At 47.2% G+C, this 27,633-nt stretch overlaps 1 protein-coding gene across 4 annotated transcripts; it reads left to right on the forward strand.

The window, feature by feature from the left end:
- The first annotated feature begins 63 nt into the window (after positions 1 to 63).
- ZNF777 (zinc finger protein 777) lies at positions 64 to 27,068 on the forward strand. Of its 4 annotated transcripts, none has more exons than XM_019739405.2 (6): positions 64 to 277; positions 5,027 to 5,878; positions 6,892 to 7,018; positions 9,167 to 9,280; positions 21,387 to 21,638; positions 25,492 to 27,068. In XM_019739405.2, the coding sequence occupies exons 2-6, from the start codon at positions 5,042 to 5,044 to the stop codon at positions 26,643 to 26,645; spliced, it is 2,484 nt and encodes an 827-aa protein (XP_019594964.1). In that variant the 5' UTR covers positions 64 to 277; positions 5,027 to 5,041; the 3' UTR covers positions 26,646 to 27,068. The 4 variants fall into 4 exon arrangements, with proteins under 4 accessions (XP_019594964.1, XP_074171289.1, XP_074171290.1 ...); XM_074315188.1 differs by lacking the exon at positions 64 to 277 and adding an exon at positions 809 to 1,024; XM_074315189.1 differs by lacking the exon at positions 64 to 277 and adding an exon at positions 1,153 to 1,392.
- Positions 27,069 to 27,633: the final 565 nt, after the last annotated feature.

A 27,633-nucleotide genomic window follows, 5' to 3' on the forward strand; every position in this document is an offset into this window, starting at 1 on the left:
GCCCTGGAACCCGGTCTGCACAGAGCTGGTCACATGAACTCGTGCTTTCTTTGGTGTGACGGGTTTCTTAGATCCCTTTGTGAGCGCAGGTTTGAAAGCGAACGACCCGGGTTCTGGGTTTGAGAGGAGCAGGGGATCCGGCGGGGGGAAGGCTGTCGGAGCCAATCAAGCCGCCTCCAGACCCCACCACGTCGCCTGGGCTGCGCGCTGCTATCTCTGCTCTCCGCTCCCGCCGCCGGGTCTCGCCCTAGGGTGCCCGGGCAGACGAGGACCCCAGGTGAGGGGCCCGGGGGGCCCGAAGGGTGGGAGGCCGGGGCGGCTCGGCCCGGGCTGCACGACGGGCTGGCCCGGGGCTCAGGGCGTGTCCGTCGCCGGCTGGCTGCTCGCTCGACACTGTTCGCTCCTACCGGCTGTAGATGGAGCTGTCTGGGTTCCTGCAGCCTCCGACGAGCCTCGGAGTGTTTCTCTTTAAACGGCCTGAGAGGGACATGCCTCCCAGGATGCAGTTTGTATCAACATGGCAGCTGCGGAGCAGCTCCCCTGCTGAAGAGGCGCCGGGACGGCAGCACAGCTCGCAGCCGGGGCCGGGGCCGGAGCCGGGGTCGCAGCCGCGGCCGCACAGGGGCCGCGCGCGGGCCGGGGGCCGGTGCTGAGGGCCGGGGCCCAGCTCGCAGCCGGGGCGCAGCCTCCCGAGCCGCCCGCACCGCCGCGCGCCCGCTCCGACGCCGCCGCCGGGCTCCGCCGCTCCGGCCCCGTCCGCCCGCGCGCCCCGAGCAGGCCGGGCCCGACGGCCGCGCGCGCCCGGGCGGGGAAGGCAGGCCGGGCGGGCGGCGCCTGCGGAGAGGCCGGGGGCCGGCCTGCGTGGGGCCGCGCGGCCGCGGCGGCGGCGACTCGGGGCCGGGCCGGACAGCGCAGGGCCATGGCCGAGGCGGTGAGGGCGGCCCGCGCACGTACGGACGCGCGGACTCGGGGCCCCGGGGACGGCCTGCGTGTCCCGGGCTCGGCGGCCCGGCCTGGGGTCTCGGTAAGGGACAAAAACGCTGCGACGTTGGGGGTGGGGGGGCAGGGCGCGCGTGTCCCCGAACGGGAGGGGGGGCTGCGGGACGGGAGCCGGGCCGAGGCGCCGGCCGCCGTCCGGGCGAGGCTGCGGGGACGCGCCGGGCCTGGCACGCACGCGGGCCCGGCGGTGGGCTCCCCTGGCGGCGCGCCTCGCTCCCTGCGGAGCCGGCGCTGCGTCCGTCGGGGTTGCCGCCGCCGCACGTTTTCCGCAGAGCTCGGCCCCGCGGAGCCTCGCGCGGCCGGAGCGCGGCGCGGACGCGGCTCTCCCCATTTCGCAGAGCGGAGACACTGAGGCACAGACACCGGGCGGCGACCTGCCCTGCCTGCCCCAAGGTCACGTAGCGAGTCATCCGTGACACGGTGCCCGCGTCCCCAGAAATGCCTGCCTCCCGGGATGCGGGCCTGGACGGGGAGGGGGCGGCTGTGGCGGCGGCCTTCCCGGGTTAGGGGCCTGGGCCGGGTGCGTGATGGACGCGGCCCGTCGGGGGTGGGGGGGTGGGGGTGATGGCTGGATGGGAAGCGGAGCAGCGCCCAGCCCAGCGTCTCCGTGTCTCTGCCTTGAGGAGCAGGTGACCCTCGGGCTCCGGTGTCTCGGCCTCCAGCTTCTGCATCTGGAGGGCCCCAGGCCAAACTTGGGGTGTTCAGACGGATGGGGTCTGGGGACCAAGCTCCTAAGGGTTTGGGGGCTGATGTGGCCTGTCAGGGGGCCATTCCTACAAGTCAGTCTTAAAATCTCCCCGCAGACCTGATCTTGGAGATGCAGCAGCCATGCTGGGAGGAATGCTGCATGGGAGTCAGTGCCTCTGAGCCTCAGTTTCCTGTTGTGTATAGGAAGGGGTCGGGATATAGGATATATGGCTTTCTAAAGAGCCTCATGGTTCTTAAAAAAAAAAAAAAAACTCTTAGGAAAATAAAATAAAACAAAGATTTTTAAATGTTTACCTCCAGGCTTAGGGCTGTAGGGCCCTGTATAATCCTGGAGGAACCACACTGGGTCATACGAGAAAATGGCCCATCTTTTTTTAAGAGTCAGATAGGTATGCTTATGTATTTTTCTGCTCATGTAGCATGAATCCTGGAGACCCCATTTACTTATGATACATGGGCGAGAGAGGGACAGTTAAATCCTATAAAATACAGTTCAGAAGAATTCTAACCCCCCCCCCCAAACAGATGGAGAATACAAGCTTATTAATTTTAGATATAATATTTACAGCTCCATCCCTCTCTTTGGCCACTTCTTTCTGCTTAGGGTTTAATTAAGCCATTATGAAATGATAGCAAGGGGCTTTTGTTTTGGTGCACGGGGAGGGGACATGCTCCTGTGGCCCCCTCATCGTTCCATAGCCCTCTGATTCCGGAAATGGAGAGAGACAGTCTAATAATAGAGAGTGAAGAAATGGTATTTTCCTTTGAGCTCTGATTAGACTAGTTGGTAAAGATGTCTTGCTCTGCTGGCTTTATTTACTGTACCGGAGCTTGTTTTCATTGTTTCGGTTAAACCCCCTGTATTACTCAGGGAGACTAACGTGGCCCGAGGGGATTTTCCCTTCTTCCTACTAGTTGTAGGCAAATACCCTAATCCCGCTCTGAGGACGGGCCATAATGTGTCTATTGTGTTGCATTATGCACGTCACTTTCCCTGTGTCTGAGGCTCCCATCCCAGAGGGCCATCCAGTCTTGCCCTCACCTGTGAAGAGTAAAGAGTTGAAAGGAGGCTTAGTTGTTCATGAGCCTTCAGGTTTGGGGGGGGGTCTGTCAACCCCTTAAAAGCGTTTGCAGAATTTTGTGTATGTGCCCATGTGCATTTAATTTTGAGGGGTTTCCAAAGGGATCCCTGACCCCAGCTTTAAAGGGAAATGTATTTCCAGGCAGGGCCTTCTACCTCCCCCACGATGGAACCTCCCACAGATCTTTGTTTAACCTCCGAGCCTCTGAATTTTAGAGGTAAAAAGGATTCATAGCACCAACCAGCTGCCTCAGTTGACAGATGGGGGCTGGAGGTGACCTACCGTGTGAGCTGGAACCTGGGCCCTGGAGCCAAACCACTGTGTGACCTTGGGCAGTTACTTAGCCTCTTCAAGCCTCGGCATCTTCATGTGCTAAGTGTGGATAGTAACTCTAGTTGTCCCTATTTCATAGGGTTTTATGAGGATTAAATGAGATACCCCGTTAAAATGCTTAACACAGTTCATGGCACATAATAAATGCCGAAAAATGTTTAGCTATCACCCCCATTAATTATCTCTCACATCTGGTTAGCTGCAAAGCTATTGGATCATGCTATCTCAAACTTCTTTTGCCTGAACAAGGTCTTAAAAATGTAATGCTATCTCAGTTAAAAGACCCATAAGTGAGTGAATGAATGAACGAACAAATGAATGAATGAAAAAGCCATAGAAGATACGGCCTGGGGTCTCGGTAAGGGACAAATAGGGTTGATGATCTTTGGTAAATGAGTGAAGGAACTTCATTATTTCCCCTAATAATTTAATTTTTTTCTCATAACTTAACAATGTATACTGTTCATTTACGCAGCAGACATTTATTGAGCACGTACTATATAGCAGGCTGGACACCAGGGATAGGTAATTTTCAAACAAAATGGGAATTTCAAGTATTTTAAAGATCACTTGTATATGGCACATAGTAGTTAGTATTTAGTAGATTCACTGAAGGACGCTGATGAGGAAATGGGCAAACATTGTTATAGGAGAGATTCTATTCAGTCCCAATAAAGCTATTGATTGTCTGGGTAGGTAAATACAGAACTGGTCATTCAGAAGATCTTGGCTTCAAGTCCTTGATGACCTAAGAATTCTCTCAACATGTTTGTGTCAAGGTGGGGAACAGGGAGAGTGTGACTAATTGAAATCCCAAAAAGAATCAATCTTTATTTTGGTTCTAGTCCCCCCCCCCCCCCCCGATTTTGACACAAGTCACAAAACTGGCTGACTTCAGTTCTGCTTCCAGGCCTCCTTTCCTCCTCATTCGCCACCTCATGAACCATAGGGAGGAGCCCAGACCTCCAGGGTACACCTACCGCAGTGAACCGTCTGCCCAGGGGACCTTGCTCCTGCAGGAGCGACTGAATTGCCATGCGCACACCTGTCTGTGTCTCTCCTGTCTCTGCTTAGAGCAGAAGCCAGCTTGGAATGCCCAGAAGGCTTTCAGCCTCTCCAGTAGGGGCTGGGTCCATATCACAAGTCAACCCATACCATAAAACTCTTTGAGGAATTTTATTGATACCAACAATTCGGCTTTTATCAAAGAGTCTGTGAAACTTAAAGTCGTTGTGTGTCCTCACTATTGGACAAAGTGAGGGAAATGACATGGGCACCATGACTGCCCGATAATTCGAGTAGACGCATGGGGCTGGATGTCAAGTTCACCTGCGAGGTAAGTCAATTGACAGGACCAGCCCCCACCCATGATCGCCTCCCATCTTGCTGGGAGTCTGGGGATAGGAGCAATGCCTGGCATTGACAAAATTCTTTCTTCAGAGCTTGAGTTTATTAAATGCTCAATGCTCGGACAACGCGGTGAGGTGGCAGGTATGTGTGACAATCCTCATTGTATGGATGAGGACACAGAACAGAGAGGTCAAATAACCCGGCGAGGGTGACACAGGCAGCAGTAGGTGTAGATAGGCCTAAGAGACAAGTGTTCTTCTTCGAGGCCAGTGCCCTTTCTCCTCTCCGACCCTATGACTCATGAGATGGTACCTGTAAAATGTATTTTAGAAAAAGGAAATGGCTCTATAAAGAGCAGAAGGTGGCGTAACTTTTTATTTGTTGTTAAGAGTAGTTTTATAATTGATGTCTGAATCAGTGCTAGGGTCTCAAGAAAAGATTCATGTCCACGGAACATATCTAATTAAAATCCTTTTAATGTGGGTGCTTATCCTTGGCATTATTTTGCCAGCTGGAGACCGTGGCCTTCAATCCTGCCCTTTCCTTGAACACAGGTCCAGCAGCTGGACATGGAGACCCAGCGCTCATCGCCGCTGTCATTCCCCAATATTCTGCCAGAAGAAACCCTGCGACAGGCCCCTGCTGGACTCCCGCAGGAAACTCTGTTCCAGTCTCGTGTTCTTCCCCCCAAGGAAATTCCTTCTCTGTCTCCCACCGTTTCCCGGCAAGGCTCCCTATCCCACACTCCTAAGCAAGAGACCCCCAGCCGGATGCCACACATGCTGCAGAAGGGACCCTCACTCCTGTACCCTGCCGCCTCTGAGCAAGAGACACAGCTCCAGGGCCCCCTGACTTCCCAGGAAGAGACCCAGTATCCACCCCCAGCTGCTGCTGAACAAGAAATCTCACTTCTCTCTCACTCCACCCACCACCAAGAAGCCCCACTCCACTCCCCTGAAGTTCCTGAGAAAGACCCCCTCACCCTCTCCCCCACCGTTCCCGAGACTGACATGGACCCTCTGCTCCAGAGCCCAGTTTCGCAAAAGGACACCCCCTTCCAGATCTCTTCTGCAGCCCAGAAGGACACGCCACTCCCGACGGCGGAGATCACCCGCTTGGCCGTGTGGGCTGCCGTCCAAGCGGTGGAGAGGAAACTGGAGGCCCAGGCCATGCGGCTGCTGACGCTGGAGGGACGGACGGGGACAAATGAGAAAAAGATAGCCGACTGCGAGAAGACGGCCGTGGAGTTCGCAAACCACCTGGAGAGCAAATGGGTTGTGCTGGGGACCCTGCTGCAGGAGTACGGGCTGCTGCAGAGGCGGCTAGAGAATATGGAGAACCTGCTGAAAAACAGAAATTTCTGGATCCTGCGGCTGCCCCCGGGCAGCAATGGAGAAGTTCCCAAGGTAACCCCGTCCCGACTGGGACTCCCAAGGAGTGATCTGAATTGGAATGGGTTTTCAGAATTTAGTCTAATATAAAAGAGGAGGAAAGCAGTGGTTAAGAAGGAAAAAATACATAATGATACGTAGTTGCCAACATTGTTTCACTAAGAACAAGACAGCCACAGTCAAATTGTTTCTCCTGTTGATAAAAGCATAGGTTAATAGGTTGGAGAATGTCCTAGAGATGGGATTGTCAATTTAGAAGGGCATTCAGTCCGTGACGTCTGAAAGGACGAGAGAGCAGAGCACAGGCCGAACGAGAGAGAGGTAACGAGGCTTCACAATCAGTATCAATGAGCGGTTCACCACTGGGTGTGGGGAGCACTCGGAGTATTGTGGGGCTCTGTCGGGCTCAGCGTTTTTATCAGTTGACCTATAAATCATGTTAATGCCAGTTAAGATGTGATTTCAAGAGGGATCCTCTAAAAATGAAGAACAGCCAGGTTTTAATATTATTTCCCAGAAGATGCTCTAAGAACTGGACTGTGGGCTGGATATCTGTCCATCCCTTTGGGCCGCTGCCTTTTTCCAGGGCCTTAGGTAGGAAGCAACTTGCACAGCACTTCTCCAGTTTTATCGTGTGTGTGAATCACCTGGGGAGCTTACTAAATGCAGAATCTGATTGACTGGATCTACGGTGGGGCCTGAGAGAGTACATTTCTAGCAAGTTCCCTGGTGCTGCTGTTGCTGCTGGTCTGTCTGCACACCAAGCTTGACAGCAGCGAGGATTGTCCCATTAGAGGGGAAAAGCACCAGACAAGACAAGGCCCCTTACTCTATGGGGTGGGGACAGTGACCCAAGCCTGAGGTGACACCCCAGCGCTGTCCCTTTGGGCCTTTTCCACCCCGGTCTTAAGAAGAGGTGTTTGAACCTGGCCAGGGGGTTGAGGCTGATCATTGCCTTGGGATTTGGCAGCCAAGGGCCTGTGACTGCCGTCCAAGTGGTCCCAGCTGAACTTGTTGTGTGGTTTTAGGTCCCTGTGACATTCGATGACGTCGCTGTCCATTTCTCGGAGCAGGAGTGGGGGAACCTGTCTGAGTGGCAGAAGGAGCTCTACAAGAACGTGATGAGGGGCAACTACGAGTCTCTGGTGTCCATGGGTAAGGACAAGGCGTCACTCACGGGGCTGCCTGGACACCGGCGTGAGGTTCACCTGGAACCAAACAGTGTTAGAGAGCAAAACAAATGAGAAGAAACACCGTCACATAGCCACGTCCGTCCGTGCAGCACGGGTCAGGACAGCTGGAAACGGAGATGGCGCTCCATAGAGAAGCCCCTGGGGCAGGGGGAGAAGGCAGACTCAGTGGTCTCTGACCTTTATATTATCTCCCCATGGACCCTATGTGTATGTATTTAAATTAGTTTGTCCAGCAAAGCATTTTTAAGCAAGGGTGAGGTGCTTTGCAAGAATCAGATCATTTAGTCCTCACGCCTCTTCGTAAGGGAGCTAGGACAGGTGTGGCGCTCCTGTTTTACTGTTCAGGTGACTGAACACTGTCCTCTGCTGAGGTCTTATGTTCCCTGGGTTCCTGTCCCCATGGTGTAGAGACTGTGACCCCCAGGAGGTCCTAGGTCCCCACCAGAAAGTCACAATTTCACTGAGATCTCTCTTACTCCAAACTCTGTGGATTCTTGTTGTTTTCTTTAGAAAACACTATTTAAGGATGAAAACCTGGAATAACTATACTTTAGTTTTGTTTTTTTTAAATATTCTAATTTCTTTTTTTTTTCAGTCTTCGGAGTTAGGAGCACGGAGCTCTAACCACCTGAGCCACGGGTCGGCCCTATACTTTAGTTTTATATGTATCTTTTCCTCTGATATGGGTCACTCTTAGGGAACACGAAAAAGTTAGAAAATGTTACTCTATTGTATAGAAATGTTAATGCTTGCTAGAATTGGTAATTTTATGTACACATATTTCTCCATAGGATAACTTTTCCTTTTAATTTGTTTTTTGTTTGTTTGTTTTCTTTTTAAAGTATATACATAACTGAAAATTCAGCAATTTAGATTTATATAATAAAGCGCAACCCCCATCCTTCCACCAGTACCACTTCCCAGAGGTAACCACTGTGAACCCGTTGACCCGTGTGGTTTCTCATCTTTTTTTGTATGTACATGCAAACATACGCTCGATGCATGCACTCGTGCACACACAGTTTGTAGTTTGCACAAATGGGAACAGTCATTTTTTTTTACCTGACGGTAGGTCGCAGAGCTTTCTGTGTCAGCACACATGTCTGCTTGGGAATAAGAAAGGTGGCATTTGATGAGCAGCAGCTGGGTTGTGTCTTTTCACTGTTACAGACTGTTGCCATAAACACCTCTGTGTATCTGTGCGCTTACCTGAGTATTTCAGTGGCTCGGATTCCCAGACGTGGGTTTGCAGAGCAAAGAAGGTGAGCATTTACGTCACGGCCACAGCTACGGCGCCCTCCGGAGGCTGCGTATGTTTATGCATCCGTGCGTGATAATGCCATGTCTCCCTACCCTGGCCGGAAGTGATGCTCTTCTATTTTAAGTATTTGTCTTTTCTGATGGGTGAAAAATGACACCTCATTATTTTAATCTATTTCTTTGATGATTAGTGAACTTGCGCATCTTTCCATATGTTAACTGGCTATTTGCATTTATTCTGTGAATTGCCTGTTCATATCTTGGCTTTTTTATTTTTTACTAATTGTAGAGGCTATTTACATATGGTTATGGATATTAACCTTTTGCCTTACATATGACAAATATATGTGTGTAATAATAGTTCCTCCAAGTTTCTTCATCTTTTGACTTTATTTCCAAAGAACTTTAAACATGTTTTGAATATAAGGAAATCTATCAGTGTTGGGTGTTATGGCGTCTAGATTTTATCAGGGTTTGTTTTTCACTTTATAAAATTACAAATATCGTGTGCCTTTGTCATGAAAAACCTGAGCAGGCATCGGCTACCTGTGAGCAACAGGATTGACAGATGACAAAAGGGCCAGTTTCCATGGGTGGCAGGCGGTGCCCCGCTGCCGGTCCCACCTGGGACGACGTGGTATGTGGGTAGCACACACATATGTGTGCACACTCATACACACAGTGGTCCCCAAGAAAAGGGCTGGAGATTTGGCCAGTTTCTTTTCCAACATTGCCAGCTGCAGGTAGGGGGGCTGCTCCTGGTGTCACACTCAAACAGGTGACATCTTTGCAGCATCCAGTGCACCGTCACCCCATAGTATATCTTCTTTCTTTCCTTCCTTCTGCCCAGACTATGCAATTTCCAAACCAGACCTCATGTCACAGATGGAGCGTGGGGAAAGGCCGACCATGCAGGAGCAAGAAGACTCTGAAGAAGGCGAGACGCCTGCAGACCCCAGTGCTGGTGAGTGGCTGCCGGCGGCCCAGCTCTGCCTTCTAGATCTTTCAGCATGGGGTGTTACAATCCAGAGTAGACCCTGGATGGTATGTTAACAAGCTGTGTGCAGGAAGGAGGTCTGTCTGCAGGTGCTGGGCCTGCGTGGGGCCTCCTTGATTGCCAGGCTGATAAACACGTATGCTGTTGAGTTACTTGTCTCGGGGAGTTTTTGACATGACTGAGTATTACCTCACTCTCTGCAGGAAACAAAACAAGAACTGAAAGAAAGACAGTCACTTGTCAGGGTGCTCGTACATCCTGGGGCTCCCCGGAGCAGGGCCACAAGCCGGTCCTGCAGCCAGTCAGTGGAAGGGTAGGGAGAGACATGGGCTTGACCTGAAACATCCTGCAATGTGCCGAGCAGTGTCTCCACAAGGCAGTGAGATGGAGGCAGCAGGGACTTGCCGGGCAGGACTGGCCATGCAGCTGAAGTGCTGACGCCAGCGTCAGGCTGCCTGCCTTTGAACCCGGCTTCTCTGCTTGCTAGCAGTGTGATTTTAGTTATCCGGCCTTTTTGGACGCCTGGTTTCCTCATCCATGAAATGGGACTGGTACTGATACCTGGGCCGAGTGTCGTGCCCAGCATGTAACGATGGCCTCGTAACCACCAGCTGTTATCATTCTGCGTGGGGTGTTGTCCCTTCTGCACTGGCCATATCAGAGCCCACACACTTGCACAGCAGCTGCTTTTCTGGTACAGTGGTACCTCAGTTTTCGAACGTCTCCATTGACGAACATTTTGGTTTATGAACGCCGTAAACCCGGAAGTAAATGCTTCGGTTTTCAAACACAACTCAGAAGTCGAACATGTCACATGGCTTCCGCTGAGTGTAAGATCCTGAGGCCTAGCTGTCGGCTGTTTTCAAACATTTCAGAAGTTATGGGTTACGTTCCAAAACCGAGGTACCACTGTATGTGGTTCATTTTGATGCAGCCGGGTTAGAACTGCCCGTGGACCTGCACCACTGACCTCAAAGGTTTTCGGGGGAAGCAGGTCCTTGTCTTGTAGTCAAGGTGCTCATGGAGGATAATCTAGCAAAGGGACCCTCGAGGGCCACAGTCAGGTCTTGTCAGGAAGTAATGTCATTGATTCCGGGACCTGCAAACTGGCTCCAAGGACGGGGCTCAGAAACACAGAGTGATGTCACCTGTGGAGTAAGAGCGAAGGTAACTTACAGAAGAGACAGAACCTGTGGGGAAATCAGTGTCATTGCTTTCTAGAGATTTTGCTGAGAGACTTCAATCCAGGGGAGAGGCTGACCCTGAATTCATCTGGCAGTCAGAAAAGATGGATTTATAGGTAGATAAGAATGGGGCATTGGGGACAAAATGTGGCACGTGGCAGGGTGATCTTTCGTTTGGAGGAAAGTAGGTCTGTATCTGAAAGGTCTGAGTGGCTACATCCAAAAACAAGGGCCCACTGGGAATTGAGAGGTTCAAAGTACCGTGTTTGCCCGAAAATAAGACCGTGTTTGCCCGAAATTAATATAAGGTCTTATATTAATTTTTGCTCCAAAAGATGCATTAGGGTTTATGTTCAGGGGATGTCATGCTGAAAAATCATGCTAGAGCTTCTTTTCCAGTTAGGTCTTATTTTCGGGGAAACACGGTAGAAGAAATAAGAAAAACAGCAAAGAATGAGACTGTGGGAAAGGTGATTTGTGGTCAGAGTCCTGAGACCCAGTCTGATGTCCCAGTGCACTTTTGTGGTCCAGGTGCTCCTCTTCTAGCATCTTCCTAGAAGGGCTGGAATGACAACATCGACCCCCTTCCTCTGGCCACTTGTCACACCCTCATCACAGACAGGTCTCCCACAGAGTGGAGCCAGAATCGAAAAGCAAATGACCCCAAGCCACTCTGCCCTGTGCTGGGCTTATTCTGGCACATGTGTCCACGGCCTGGGCTTCCGTGGCGAGTGGCGGCCTGAAAGGTGCCATTTGTCCCACTAACCCTCTCCAGCCACTTGGAGCCCGGGAGAGAGGACAGGAGAGGTCATGGGAAGCACTGCTCCACAGGGCTGACCTTAAACTTGCACCTGTGTGAAACCAAAGGCCCTGGCCTCTGGATAGCAGGCTTGTGCCGCGTATCTGCCGTTCTCAGAGCCCCGGACCTGCCAGTGGTAACCTGTCCTTCTATGTCTTCTCCTTTACAAGGGCGGATGCAAAGCCAGCCCTCGGCCAGACCCAGTGGTGTGAGACCAGGTGGGAAAGTCTAGAAAATGGAGAATTTTCATAGAGCAAGCTGGCAATTTTATGAACTGGCTACGGAAATTCATTCCGTAAACTTATTTATGGTTTGGATCCCGAAAGGCAAGGAGATCCAAAGATGGTTCAGATATCAGCCCTGTTCTCGAAATACTCAGAGTCGGGGTTTCCACTCAGACCCCAGAAGGATGGTAATGGAAGCCCAGAGAAGCCACGTGCCATTTTCCCCTGCAAATTATCAGAGAGTAAAACAAATAAGCCAGAAGGCATGGCAGAAATCCACGTTCTTATACGCCGTGTGTAGTTTCAGTCTTTTTAGAAAGCAATTTAGTATTTTCTAGTCTTAAAATATGTTTTAAATATTCAAAATGTTTATATACTTGACGTAACCATTTCCTTTCTGAGAGTCTATAGCATGGAAAAGAATCCAAAAATGGATGGAGATGTACAAACACTCACGTGACTGTTATGCAGCCACTGAAATCATGTTTAGGAAGAGTCTTTATATCGTAAGTTTCACTTGCATGTTTATTATGTAGTTCATCAAATATTTTTTGTACCTGGTACCATACCAAGAGACTGATGATAACAACCCAAACACCCCACATATATAAAAATACGGTCACCAACTCTGCTGAGCTGTGGCGAGCGGTGTCCAGGGTTATGTGACAGGTAGCATGGAGGACCTTCGTGAGATTGGGAGACCAGAAAAGGCCGCTTTGAGGAAATGGGGTTTTTAGTGGAAACCTAAAGAACATGTGGGACTTCCAGTTGCTCCGAGAACTCACTGGAGGGAGGAGAGACTGCAAGGTAGGAGACCTTTTGTCGTCCCGGTAGGAGACGTGGCACAGTCCAGGGAAAGAAGTGGATATTCGGATGGTGTATTTTGGCAGTGGACTAGGAAGGATTTAGTGATTGGTGCATGATGAATATTAGGGAGAGGGAAACACCAGGGATGGTCCCCAGGCTGTGACCTGAGGAAGAGGGGAGATGGGCGACGACACAAGGTTCCATGTCTGGGGACCTGACAAGAGAGCATCAGGTTGAAATCCCTGGGAGACATCAAGGAGAAAGTGTTGAGAAAGCAGCTGCATAAAGGAGTCTGGAGTGAAAACAAAACAGATGTGAGTAGAGGCAGACATTTGGGCATTGGTAGCTACACTGGACGGGCTGCCCAGTCTGCAGAGGGAGAAGGGGGGAGGGCAGGCCAGGCCCTTGGGAGCCCTGAGTTGTAGAGCAGGCGTGGAGATTTGGAATACATTGGTCGGACTGGGGCCCAAGCATTTTATACTCGTGTTTTTTTAAAAGCTTCCAAGATGATTCTCATGTGCCGCCAGGGTTGAAAACCACAGTTGTAGGATTTGGAAAAAGAAGGAGGAACAAGAAGAATCAAAGGAAAGCGAAGGAGTGACCAGAATAATCACAAGAAATTAAGGTAGTGCCTCATTGGCTATTTCAAGAGAAGAGTGTTTCCAGAAGGAGGGAGTGAGGTCAACAGCGTTGAGTCCCTTAGTGTGGCTTAATGATGCAAAGACTGACGAGTGGCCACTGGCTTTGCAAACTGGCAACATCAGTGACCGTAGCAAGACAAAGGTGGTGTCGTGGGGGGAAGCCTGTCAGCGTGGGTCGAGGAGTGAATGGCAGGCGAGGAGGTGGAGAGAGCACATATCAACAGTTGTTTCAAGTTTAGCTGTGAGTGGGGGGTGGAACTATGGGGCAGTAGCTGGGAGTGGTGGGGGTTCTTGTTTGCTTAAGATGGGCGTTGCTAAAGCCTGTTGGGAACGTTGACAGGAACGGTTCATTTGATCGGGGCACCTAATGATGTAGAAGTGGAAAATGTAAATACAATGTGAAGTCAATGACATAAACAAAAGACAGGGGAAAACCTGGATGGAAATATAACAAAATCCTATTTCTCCCTGCTCTGTAGAATTTCCTGATGTGAGCATATATTCTTATTCAGTAAAAATAATTTTTTTAAAGTGCATGAAGAAAGACTGAGTTAAAAATGGCAGATATATATATATATATATATATATATATATATATATATATATATGTAAAATCCTTAAAGAGATAAAATAATGCTTTCATGATATAAAAATATAATGTTCATTTTTCTACAAAAAAGAATAGAAGGGAACTCTTGGAAATTAAAACTGTAATAATACAAATTAAAAACCTCAGTAGCAGTGTTAGAAGACAACATTGAGCACACATCTCAGAAAATAAAGCAAAAAGACAAAAAAGAAAATGGGGAAAGAATAAGAAACAAGATGGAAGTCCAACATCCAAATAATGAGAATATCAGGAAAAAAGAAAAGCAAAAACAGGAAGGAGGGAATTAGCAACAAAATAATTCAAGAAAAATTACCGGCACCAAAAGATACGGTTTTCCAGATTGAAAGAGCCCACTGATCACGCAGAACGATGGATGGAAATAGACCTACACCTTAGATACTTCAGCAAGAAATTTCAGAGCCACTGAGAACAAAGGAGAGACCCGATAAGCTTCCAGAGGGGACAAATGAGTTCACACAAAGCAACAAGAATTAGAACGGCTCTGGGCTTTCCAGCAGTGTTGGGAGCTACACGACGGTAGAGCAATGCCTTTAAAATTCTTTAAATTTTAAAGTTGGAAAATACCGTCCAACCATTTTTAATTTGATATCTAGACAGATTATCCTCATTAAATACGAGGGTGAAATCAATACACTTTGAATTGCTCAGGGCTTCCCAAGCCCGCCTTTCTCAAACTGGGGGAGGTGCTTTGCCAAAATGAGGAAGTGAATCCAGAAGAGGCGTTAGGACCTCCAACATGATGGAGGTAAAGGACGTCCCAGGTGCTGCTGGAGGGGAAGTCCAAAAAGACAGGCGACAAGCCCAGACTGGAGCACATCACAAGGTTCCAGAAAACTTTTCTTCAAGTAGATGAAATAGAGAAATACTTAATATGTTTGAATGTTTTTGTGTTTTATTTTTTTTCTCCTTTCTTTTGCCTGTCCCCACCCCTCATTCCTGGTCAAGCCATTGTTTCTCAGTCTAGTTGTGTAGGACACAGCTCCCTGGCCCATACTGGTATTATTATAAGCCTTGTGCTCCCCCCAGGCTGAGGCAGCTGGTGGTAGGTCACACTGTCTGCCCTCTGCTCAAGGTGGCACATGGTAGCTCATGGCGGCACACAGCAGCCTGTGGCAGCCGACGCCAACCTCCAGCTGCTCACCCGCAGCCCAGCTCCAGGGAGCTGTTGTTCACAATCTTAGGCTGTAGAGGGCGCAGCGCACTGGCCCATGTGGGGATCGAACCAGCGATCGCCATGGGAGCACAGCACTCCAACTATCTGAGCCACCCGTCGACAGCTCTGTTTGAATGTTTTGAGAGGAATGTTACAGAACAGGGTTGGGGGAGAGTTTGGAGCTGCGTTCATGATAATAGTAAGCCAAACAAAAGGAAAAATTATCAGTTCCAGGGAAAGCAAAAAGTGCTTACATTGTAGTACATGGTTCAATTTTAAATAACATTTACATAATCTAATAACAGAAATACACAATATTGATCCAACCAGAATTACAACCTACGTTGGAAGGATCAGGGATTTGGAAGAATCATGGATGGAGGGGACAGAGATGGTCCTCACCTGCAGCTCTTGGAAGTCAACAGATTCCCCTTAAAATTGAAAACTCAGGGAGTAACAACATAACTATGTTACTCAGCTATGAAGAGAAATAGTGAAAGAATCAGCCAGGAGAATTGAGAGTGATTGCCTCTGGGGAGCAGGTAATATGGGGTTGGGGTGGAGGAGAGCTTTTTAAAAACAGGGTTTAAAGAACTATTCAATTCTATGGCCTATGTGCATGTATAACTTAAAAATTTTTAAAGAACTAATGTATCAAAATTTTTTAAATCTAACAGAAAGTGCAGCCATGAGAAGGTTGGAGTGCCCATGTCAACCATCAGTTTCTTGGCTTTGAGCTTGTAGAGAAAGTTAATGGGGCAACATTGGTTTGTACTTCCCCAAAAAACTCGACAGTTTCATCAACATAATTCAAAAAGAAAAAATGCAGAGAGTGTGAAAGTCCCACATAATTTTCTCTCAAAGGTCATCAGTTTATTCCTTCCAATTTATGTGCATATAGTAACACACACAACACACACACACACACACACACACACAGACACACACACGGCCTTAATTATACAAGTAATATATAAATAAATTCTGATTGTAAAAAAGAATCCAAACAATATAGAAGTACATTGTTTGGCAACTTACTTTTCTCAATAATATATCTTTGATATCTTCACAATGTCAGAACATAAAAATATATCCTGTTCTTTTTAATAGACTACTATTCTGTGTATTGATTTCATAATTTATTTTTAAAAACTCATTGATATACATTTAGAGTGTTTATAAGTTTCAGTGCTTCACTAAAGATTCTTTATAAATATATTTTTGTGCACTTCTCTGAAATTTACTTAGAAGATTTTCTGGGTCAAAGGGTATACCCATTAAAAAATTGAATAGATATTTGCAAATGCTCTTCAAAACAATTATGTCAGCTTTTACACCTTCATCTATGCATGAGACTACCTGTTTCCCCACACCTAATAGTAGGTATTATTTGCCAAAATGATGGGTAGAAAGGACAATATTTGGATGTTTTCATTCGAAACATCGTAAGAGTGACCTTGAGTATATTTTCATACTTTTATTGATCACCAGTGTGTCTTATTTTATGAATTGCCTTTTGTCCACTCTTCTGGGACTATTCATCTTTTTATTATTGATTTGTAAAAGCTTTTTACGTATTAAGGATATTAGCTATTATGTGTCTTATGTATGTGAATATGTTTCTGAGTTTATGGTTTACCTTTGTATAGTATTTGTGTTTTACATTTTCATGTGGTCAAATTTATCAATTTTAAGTGTCTGTGAATTGAGATTTACTAGTGATTTTCTTTATGGTGTCTGGGTTGCATATCCAGTGTAGAAATACTTACTCTGCCCATTTTATTCACTAAACATAGGCCTTGGGCCTATGAGCTTTTCAAAATCCTATTGAAGTATTTGAAACCTGAAATAAAGTATTTTTTTGCTCCAGAAAACAAAAAGGAAGTGGCGAAATGTAAATAATTAAATGTTTAACTGAGTGTCTACACATATAACATTCTATCAGCTTCATTAATTATTCAGTTTAGTGTTCACAAACTTTTAATGCATTTGAAAACAATTTGTAAGACAGATTTTTCCCATCTCACAAGCGTTCTTATGAAGAAACTTAATCACAGATTAAATAAGTTCCCTATAGTCAAACAATTTTAAGGCAAAACTACAAAAATTATTTCCAAAAAATTTTCAGCAAAAAATTACACTTGCTATGGGTCAGGCACATCGAATATGTTTGGTCTGGCTCCGGACAACCTCCAGAAAGAATATCGGAGGTCCCAGAGGTCTAGTAATAGCCTAGAGCTCAAAGTTTAGAAAAAGGGAAAGAAAGAAGAGAAAAGGCTGTGCTTTTTTCTAATACTAGTATGATTTTATTATTTATGTTTAAATGTTTGACTCATAAGTCATTTATTTTGATGTGAGATCTATGAAGGTATCTTTTCTTTTTTTTCCTCGTCAGGAAGCCAGTTGTTTCCATTTATTTAAAACTTTTTGAAATGATACCCCTGGTCATAAACTATATTCCCACAATGTATGTGTCTTCAATTAGTTTTTTAAATGGGAGAACAAATTACTGCTTATAAATGCAAGTTGGTTATCAATACTCTTTGAAAAATCGTTTGTGGGGGGAGACCTTTTGGGAGGAAACCACTGGCTTCCCTACTGTCTAACAAACGGGGAGGGGGGAAATGCGTAAATACTGCATATTTCAAGGGGAAAAGAATGAAATGCCATAGAGGAGCAGAAAAGTGCTTGGGGTTCAGAGAGGAGCACAGCTGTGCTCAGCTGAGAGCATTGTAAGAAGTTTGGTGGAGTGCGGGGTATTGGAGTGGGGTCTTCAAATGGGAGCAAGTATTGGAAGGCAGTGGTCTTCAAGCTGAGCTGCCCATGCCCTTGACGGTACAGGGTCCAAAAGAGACACAACAGATGGTGTTGAAGGTTCAGTTAGCCCATCCATTCTTGTTCATAAAACTCATCAGCAAGAGAGCCTAGCACATGCGGTTCCCGAGGTGCTGGTCCGCAACTCCTGCGTCCCTCGCCTTTAACAAAGAAAGAACAGGCACCTCCCGCCCATCCCTATCGTACTAGGGAATATTTGTCTGAAGTTGAAGAAGCTCTCTGGGTCATGAAACAAAGAGACAGTCCTGAATGTTGGGGTACATGACCACAAGTTCATTGCTCTGGGGCCTAGATGGTGAATTCTCCTGCAAGTTAGATCATTTGCAAGACTTTGTTTTCAACAGAATTGAAAGAGAAACTAATTAAGTTGTCAGCTAATAGGTCATTAAAAACAATTTTTGATGATATATTAACCACTTGCTTTTGTAGCATATAACTCAGAAGTTCAAAGAACCAAGTGACGTTTCCATAGCAGAGCTTCTGCTGTCCCATCTACATATCTATGTGAATGAGCTTTCCCAATGCTTGTATTTATAAAAATGAAAAATGGGAATAGATTTGATTCTGGACTCTGTCTCATTCAACCAATGAGAATATTCATTCTCAGATAAGTGAGCTAATTGGGGGGGGGGGGAAATCCCTACCCATCCCTGTAAGAGAAATATTTCCAGCAATTTTTCTGTTTTCTATCTTAAATGACTGCTTATCATTCTATAGTAATAATAACTAAGGATAACTTAAGCCAGGGGAAAAAATAACACTTAGAGCCCTGTGGTTATTAGAAATGAAAGCAAAATTAATCTTCCAATTTACATTTTTGTGGCAGAGTGGTAGATGAGGTGATCAGTAAAGGGCTTCTAAGCATAAAAATATGTTCTATTAGGATAAAATTCTGTGGGCAAAGTGGGAATGGAAATAGAAGTTCAAGGTGGAAAGGAATGATATAAAAATTTCAACTGTCAAAGAAGAACTTGTTCATATATTTTTAAAGTGAATAATGGTAGGTTTAAAATTGCTAGGGTTCTTAGATTCCATTGGTGACATTAAAGAGTGATGGAAGAGTTTATTTTAAAATATCAATATTTACAATACTCCAGAAATTACATCTTTTGCAGTTGTTGAAGCATTTTATATGTTTATTCAAAAAGGTGCAAAGGGTACATAGTTTTAAAAATTTATTTTAGGGAGGAGGCAAGCAAAATATTTTGAGGAGTTTGTGAAGTCAGAGAAGATATTTTTCTGATGCTGGAGTCATGGAGATGTTTGTGGATTGAGTGCAGACAGGGATTGAGGAGAGAGAAGAAAAGGGGCACAAGCGATGTAGTAAAATTCCAGGATTCAGGAAGCAAGAGGAGCAGGGGAGGGACACTGCTTTTCCTGAGATTGAAGAGAAAGGGGGGGTCAGGATGGTGACCTTGAGCCAAAGCAGGGGAAAGTCAAAGATGTAAGTGTGGATGGTTTTTTTAATTTTTTCAGGTAGAGAATAGGATGCAGATGAATTTGGAGAGTGAGAAGACATCTTGAGACTCAGATATGAGGGAAAGGAGCCTTGGTCGACATTTAAGGCTGGGGGGCGGTGCTTTATATTCTGTCTACTCCTGAATGTGTTGAGTTGGCTACTCAGGAATTAAAGGATTGCCAAACATCAGAAAGAACCCAGTCTGAGATCCTGTGGCACCGTTAGCAGGATATTGGTTTGCTTTCTCAGGGATGTGGTCCACTTTACTTTGGAATGACGAGGAGATTTGGTGAAAGAACAAAGCAGGAACTATTGGTTTTGTCCATTGGTTTCCTGGTTTCTTCTCTTTTTTTCCCCCAACACTTAACCACCTTCTAACAAACCATAGACTGTATTAGTTATGTTTATTGCCTCATGGAAGCTGTAGGAGGCAGGCAGTTCTGTTTTATTCACCGGAGTATCCCAAGCCATTAGAACACCCCCAATATAGTTGGTCTTCAATATATATCTATTGAGTAAATGTTCAGTGAATGAATGGATATGTGTATGCATTATACATTTATAATTTACTTGATTAACAAAGTAATTTTCAGCCCGTGAGGGGGTTTATGCTGATACAACTTGACCCATATGGAAGAAAATAAAGTGGAACCCCTACCTCACACCATGCACAAAACAAAAATAAATTTCAGGTGGAGTAAAGACCTAAATGTAAATAATTGAACAATAGAAAAGAACCATCTAGGACCGGGGGAGACCCTCTTAACTAAGACAGAAAACCCAGGAGCCATAAAGAGAAAGAAAGACACATCTGACAGTATGAAAACTTGAAGGAAGTTATGTGGTAAAAGGTTAACACAAAGACAGTGGACAAATGATAGATTTGGGGGAAATACTTGAAATATTGACAAGAAAAAAGGGGTTATCTTAAATACAGAAATCAAGGGACTCTTATTAATTGAACAGAATATGATAGACGCAGAATCAAATCAAGGCCAATAAGTAAAAGATGGTATTCAGATTACCCTACTCAGGGAAGTGGAATTGAAGTGTCATAAGTTATCACTTTACGCCCATCGGACTGAGGAAAATGAAAAGAGCAGTGGTGTCTGTGGCTGGCAGGGATGTGGGAAAAAGGATATTCTCGTTCGGGGCTGGTGGAAATAGGAATTGTCACAGCCTTGTTAAAAAGCAGTTTGACGACATCGATCAGAATTAAAATTACAGACACCTTTTGACTTTGCCGTCCCACTCCTGGGACTCTTGTAGAAATAAAACCACGCGTTTATAGAGGTACATAAATAAACAAATGTTTATTGCAGTGTTGTTCACCATGGCAAAAGACTGGGAACAAAAAATGAATGTGCTTCAATAAAGGGAACGGTTGAGCACATTACAATATTATCCTCACCATGGAATGCATGCAGCTTTGAGAAGGAATGCATTAGCCCTCCAGAATTGGCTTGAAGGGATTTCTACAAGATATTTGAGTGAGAAAAGGTAGAGGACTACACACAAGGCAATTTTATTTTTTAAAACGAATAATGGCCAAAAAAACATATAAATGCAAATGTGTTACAATAAATAACGACATAAGCATCGAGAAAAATACTAGGTTAGTTACAAGAGTTACCTGGGAAGATCATAACTGTGAAATGGGAAGTGAGGGGAAGGAGAAGGCAAATTAAAAGGAAAAAAATTCTGCACTAAACAAAACTGTGCTATAATCCCATTTATGTAAAATGATGCCTGTGCGTGATCACATTTGGAATTAACATACAGACCTCCAGGTAAGTAAGAAAAACATGTCAGGGTGATGTGTGTAGATTGAAAGCAAAGCCAAAGCTCTGTTGTACACGTAGGCCTGCTTGTACATGTGGGCAAGGAGGGGCTGGGGGCTGTGGTCTGTCAGTGTTGGGCACCTGGGGCGGGGTAGGGGGTGGGAGGGTGGCGCTGAAAGGGTGAGGATGTGATTAACTTTTTCTTTATTCAGTTTGATTGTGAGGAGAGAGAGACTGTTGACGTGGGCTGGCCTAACCTGGGAAGGGGAATAAGGACCCCGTTTTAAAAGAAACCCTGACACCACTATTTCAAGATGTGAGGGTGTCATAAAAAACAAACCTTGCATCTATTTTAACTTTATTCCAGTTTGAATTGGTGTTCAAGGCTACAAAAACATCCAGAAAATTAAATTCTGTGTCTACTCAATGCCAGCTCAGTATCATGTTTCTTCAGGGTCTCTGAAATACGGGTTTTTGAAATGTAAATCTTAGGGCAGGTGGAATGAACGTGTTCTGCGTTCTTCTGTCCCCCTCCCCCCACCCTCCCGCCTTCTCTCAGCCCACGACGGGATCGTGATTAAGATCGAAGTGCAGACCAACGACGAGGGCTCAGAGAGCTTGGAGACGCCAGAGCCCCTGATGGGACAGGTGGAAGAACACGGCTTCCAGGACTCGGAGCTGGGTGACCCGTGTGGAGAGCAGCCAGACCTGGACATGCAGGAGCCGGAAAACACGCTGGAGGAGTCCACAGAAGGTTCCAGTGAGTTCAGCGAGCTCAAGCAGATGCTGGTACAGCAGAGACACTGCACAGGTTAGTTGTGGGGCGGGGATATTGATGAGTGGACAGGTGTGGCAGGACCCCAAGCGCCGTCTCCCTCGGTGTAGGTTTCCTGCCTCTGGGTTTCTAAGAACCTGTCTCTGGGTAGGGAAGAAGGCATTGCAGCCAAAGACTAGGTCAGCGGGGACCCCTCCTTCTACAGGCAGAGAAGGTCAGATAAATTGCCCAAGATAGCGGCAAAACTTTCATCTCCTGATGTGTCCTTGGTTGTTCTAATCACACTAGAAGCCTCGCCTGACTTGAAGATTTCAACCTTGGCAGAGCACATTTTTTAAAATGACCAACTGTACTCTCTTTTCCTGGGAGAATCTAGGCATCATTTTTATTTAATTATAAAACCTCAGAGTCACCATTCAGCTTTACATCCCCGTGACTATTTTCTAACTACCAATCCCTTCACATTTTTTGCTCACCCCCAATCCCCCTCCCATCTGGCTACCATCAAAATGTTCTCTGTATCTATGAATTTATTTCTGTTTTGTTTATTCCACTTTTTAGTTTCCACATATAAGCAAAATCATAGTACTTCTGTCTTTCTTTATCTGCCATACTCCACTCAGCACAGTACCCTCCAGGTCCATCCATGCCGCCACGGATGGCAAGAACCCATTCCCTTCCCTGGCTGAGCAATATTCCATTGGCTATATGTACCACCTCCTCTTTATCCATTCTTCCGTTGACGGACACCCAGGCTGCCTCCACATCTTGGCCATTGTAAACAATGCTGCAATGAACATACGGATACACACATCCCCTCAAAGTAGCATTTTGGGTTTCTTCAGATAAATACCCAGAAGTGGGATTTCTGTGACCTTCTTTGTCTTTTGTTATAGCCTTTGTTTTAAAGTCTATTTTATCTGGTATAAGTATTGCTACCACAGCTTTTTTTGTTTTTTTTTCACTTCCATTTTTATGAAATATCTTTTTCCATCCCTTTACTTTCACTGTGTGTGTGTCTTTCGATCTGAAGTCTCTTGCAGGCAGCATATGTAAGGGTCTTGTTTTCTTATCCATTCAGCCACCCGATCTTTTGAGAGGAGCATTTAACCCATTTACATTTAAAATAATTGTTAAGAGATATATAGTTACTTCCATTTTATTCATATTTTTTATCTTTTGATTTTTCTTTTCATCTTAAAGAAGTTCCTCTAACATTCCTTGTAACACTGGTTTGGTGGTGATGAACTCCTTTAGCTTTTCTTGTCTGGGAAGCTCATTATCTGTCTTTCGATTCTAAATGATAGCTTTGCTGGGTAGAGTAATCTTGGTTGCAGGGCCTCATGGTGTCTTTTTTAAACACACTATTAGAGCTAGTTAGCTACGATTTTATTTAGGAACTTTACAACTAGATTCAGAAGTGAAATGAACCTGAACTTGTCTTGAATCCTTCTCATCTAGTATTGGAAACAAGATTGTAGACTTATTAAATGAACTGGGGAGCTTTGGTTCTTTTTTCTATATTCTGAAAATAAAGTATAAGATAGGAATTAAGTGTATTCCTTGAAAATTTGGTAAAACTCACTTGGGTTTTGGTTTGGGTTTGGATGTTTTGTTTATGTATAAGAGTCATTAACCATATCAATTTATATATTATTTGTATTTAGAAATATATCCACAAACATTTTAGTTAGGTTTTTAAAAGTATTATGTCGGTGATTTAAAAAAAAATTTTTTAATTTTATCAATTGATAATTCCTCTGCAATTTGCCTTTTTGCACTTAATAAAATCTGGACATTCTTGTTGGTTAAAACAAGACCAATGAGTGAACCTAACTTATTTTTAAATAACTGCATGATATTCCAGAAGTCTTTTTACTATACCACGTGGTCTTTCACAAAGTTGTGAAAGACACAAGGCAAATTATGCGTATATGCTAAATTAGAGCTTCATAATAGAAATTCCAGATTGTCTTTTGAGCATTCCCTCATTAATTCTAGTAGAACCTTAGAAAATTATTAAACAGTACTTTGTGGAATCTTGAGCCCTGAATTTTAGGGCCAGATGTTCCATTCTTACTTCATTAAGAAAAACAACTTGGACGCTCAAGGAGGGTTTGAATCTTCCAAGGCCCATATTTCCCGCTCTGTCTTTCATAAACAACACTTATTTTCAGGATTAAGCCCAGGGCTACTAGTTACCAACCTCTAAAGCTGCTTCCTCCTTTCCGATTTTCTCATCCAAGGACCTTCTGGGTCACTTCCTGCCGAGAATCCTAACAGTACCAAGAAAGCCTTGTCTTAGGGCGAGAGGCCTAAGCTGGGTCTTGGCACACCTATGTTCTAACTGTAACACTGCATTTTATTGGCTTCAGAAGAGTCGTAGAGCTATGGCTTAGCAGTCACTAACAAACTTACAAGACCTTGACCAGGTCACAGAAACTGCCAGCTTCAGTTTCCCTGTCAGTTGAGGGGATAAACTAGGTGGTCCCCAAATTTCAAGCTCTGGAAAGGTCTATGACTTACTTTATTTGGAAACGTCACTTGCTATCTCTGGGCTTGGATGCCTCACATCTGTGAAATGGGGATAATTCTTGTTTGATTTATCCTATAATAAGATGTGAATATGCAAAGAGAGAACAGGTGTGAAGTGCTTTGAAAAAGTTCAGACTAAATACAGACTATTATTGCATATTCCATCTCACAGGTAGGCTCAGAAAAGTGAGTGACTTTCTTATGCCACAACAAGTCGGTGACTAAAAATAGTTCCCCATTAACTGTATTTAGGGGGTGCCAAATAAGTACAAGGCACTTGAGAAAACTCAAACAGGTGTTGAAGGCCACTCCTTTTCTCTACGACTTAGCTTTCTTGTGGGCCACTGTAGAACACAGCCTTATTTAGGTCCTAAAGGGACAGACTATGGGTGTGTGTGTGTGTGTGTGTGTATGTGTGTATACACTCCCTCTAGGGTGGCTGTTCACGGCCCTGCACACCAGGGCTTGTGGGAAAGGCAGAGGAAACCCCTAACCCCAGCTTCAGGGTTGGTAGAGTCTGACTGTGCAGGTGAGTCATCCACCTGTGCAGGTGAGATGCTGCAGGGGAAGGCACAGTTCCAAAGTCCCTGGGATGTGCACCACCAGCTCCGGTGGGGTTGGGGGCTGCAGGTTGGGACCATCAAGGAGGGTTTTAGGGAGAAGAGAGGATTGGAGCTGGGTGTTAAGTGATGGGCACCATCTGGAGACCTGGAGAGGAGGGAGAGTAAAGGCGCCTGAGGAGAAATCTCCACGCGAGTTCAGGAAAGAAGTAGCCCCCTGGGGCTGAGCAGAATTCGGGTGGAAGAGACTGTAGAGTGGAAAGGTCGAGAATTTGATGGGTCAAGACCCTTTTGACACAGGGGAAGAAGCCCACCCCTTAAGGAGCTTAAATGAAAAAGCAGTGTTTATGGGCTCAGAGAACTCACTGGTAGGTCCAGGAGTATGCCAACCTCAGGCACCTAGATCTGGGGGCCCCCAGGAGGGCTTGCGTGCTGGTTTCCTTCTTTCCTGCCTGGTTACTGCTAGTGAGTAGCTTGGTGAAGGGGCACCAGCAGATTCCCATCACGAGGACGCACTCTTCCCTGCTTCCTCCGCGCAAAGGTCCAAGAGGGTCTGGGCTCATTCCTGAACCAAATGGGCATGTTGGTTACAGATCCAAGCCTGTGGCGTGGGGGCCATAGGTGGCAGGGAGTGGAAAGAAGTATTTTCCCAGGGGAAGGCATTCAGGCCGACAGTATCCATGCAGTGCTTGCTGGTGAGGATGGAGTAGTGATGCTTACCTAGATCCAGGTTACGGGCGCTAGGCAACAGCTAACGTTTCCTTGCTGTCTCTCTCTCCCTGCCCCTGGAGCAGAGGGGATCGTGATCAAAACCGAGGAACAGGAGGAGGAGGAAGAAGAGGAGGACGACGACGAGCTGCCACAGCACTTGCAGGCCCTCGGGCAGCTGTCCGGGAGGTACGAGGCCAGCATGTACCAGACCCCGCTGCCAGGGGAGCTGTCCCCCGAGGGCGAGGAGAGTCCCCCGCCCCTGCAGCTGGGAAACCCGGCAGTGAAGAGGCTGGCGCCCGTGTCCCACGGCGAGCGGCACCTGAGCGACAACCGGGGCTCCTCCAGCCAGCAGCAGCGGAACCGGCGCGGCGAGCGGCCCTTCACCTGCATGGAGTGCGGCAAGAGCTTCCGGCTGAAGATCAACCTCATCATCCACCAGCGCAACCACATCAAGGAGGGGCCCTACGAGTGCGCCGAGTGCGAGATCAGCTTCCGGCACAAGCAGCAGCTCACGCTGCACCAGCGCATCCACCGCGTTCGCGGGGGCTACGCGTCGCCAGAGCGCGGGCCCAGCTTCGCCCCCAAGCACGCGCTCAAGCCGCGCCCCAAGTCGCCCAGCTCGGGCAGCGGCGGCGGCCCCAAGCCCTACAAGTGCCCCGAGTGCGACAGCAGCTTCAGCCACAAGTCAAGCCTGACCAAGCACCAGATCACGCACACGGGCGAGCGGCCCTACACGTGCCCCGAGTGCAAGAAGAGCTTCCGCCTGCACATCAGCCTGGTCATCCACCAGCGCGTGCACGCGGGCAAGCACGAGGTCTCCTTCATTTGTAGCCTGTGCGGCAAGAGCTTCAGCCGCCCGTCGCACCTGCTGCGCCACCAGCGGACTCACACGGGCGAGCGGCCCTTCAAGTGCCCCGAGTGCGAGAAGAGCTTCAGCGAGAAGTCCAAGCTCACCAACCACTGCCGCGTGCACTCGCGGGAGCGCCCGCACGCCTGCCCCGAGTGCGGCAAGAGCTTCATCCGCAAGCACCACCTGCTGGAGCACCGGCGCATCCACACGGGCGAGCGGCCCTACCACTGCGCCGAGTGCGGCAAGCGCTTCACGCAGAAGCACCACCTGCTGGAGCACCAGCGGGCGCACACGGGCGAGCGGCCCTACCCCTGCACGCACTGCGCCAAGTGCTTCCGCTACAAGCAGTCGCTCAAGTACCACCTGCGGACCCACACGGGCGAGTGAGCGCGCCGCTGCCTGCGGCCGAGAGCGCTGCCAGGCGTGGCCCCGCCCGCACCTGGCCAGTTGCCTGGCCGCCGCCCGAGGCCCCAAGCCCAGCCGGCGGGGCGGGCCACCCCTTAGCCCCTTTGCTGTGAGCCCCCCCCCTTTCATCCCTCCTCCCAAGGACATGGGGGTCCTGAGACCAGGTCGCTTGCTGCCGTGTTTACCTGGGGCCCCAGAGGGGAGAGGGCGGATCTGGGAAACCCCTTCGGGCTGTTCATTTCCTTGACAATAAAATGGATGAAACCAATCAGCACGGGGGGAGTGATTTGGCCGCCGGCCACTCGGAGGGGCGGTGCAGGGCCGCTTAGATGGGGATAGAACTTTATAATTACCTTTTGGATACTGTGGTTCTATTTGATAATAATAGAGTAATTTTTAAAAGACGAGCGTTTCCTGTTTGCCGTTTTTGTTTGGTTTTGAAGGGGAGGGGCTGAGAAGGTGGCCCAGTAACACGTGCCTAGTGTCAGGTGACAGGTTCTCTGAGTCCCTTTTAAGTGCTCACTCCCTGTGTTGGGTGGTGAAGGGGACGCAGATCCCAACGGTTTTAAAATTGAAAAGAGAGACAGGACTGAGGAGCTTGAAATAGTGAATGAGCCTAAGAAAGTGTGGAAGCTCCTGGCGTCCTGAGGTCCGAGGACAGTGGGAGAGACGGGTAGGGAGAGACAGGCAGGAAGAGACAGGTCTGGGCTGGGCTGGAAAGACGGTCCTACAGCCAAAGCCGGACCCTTCTTCATCACCAAGCAGCCTTCCTGCCCACCTTGAAATGTGGCTGGTGGAGGGGTGGCATGACCGCTGCAGGGAGGTGTAGGGAAGGGGTGTGCAGACGCCCCTGGTGCCAATCTTTGGGGAAACCACAAAAGGCACCATTCAGAACATTTTTCATTCGTTATTTATATGTTGCACCAAAGCTACGCTTTTTAGATTTATTAAATGCACGAATGCACCCTGC

The sequence above is a fragment of the Rhinolophus sinicus genome, linkage group LG11 (assembly GCF_036562045.2).
Source record: "Rhinolophus sinicus isolate RSC01 linkage group LG11, ASM3656204v1, whole genome shotgun sequence".
Lineage (NCBI taxonomy): Eukaryota > Metazoa > Chordata > Mammalia > Chiroptera > Rhinolophidae > Rhinolophus > Rhinolophus sinicus.

Excerpts from the sequence above, each read along its gene's own strand:
- ZNF777 (XM_074315188.1), top strand. The coding sequence starts at position 920 with ATGGCCGAGGCGGTGAGGGCGGCCCGCGCACGTACGGACGCGCGGACT. Across the intron at positions 1,025-5,026 it reads CGGCCCGGCCTGGGGTCTCG|GTCCAGCAGCTGGACATGGA; the intron begins GTAAGGGACAAA and ends CCTTGAACACAG. Across the intron at positions 7,019-9,166 it reads CGAGTCTCTGGTGTCCATGG|ACTATGCAATTTCCAAACCA; the intron begins GTAAGGACAAGG and ends CCTTCTGCCCAG.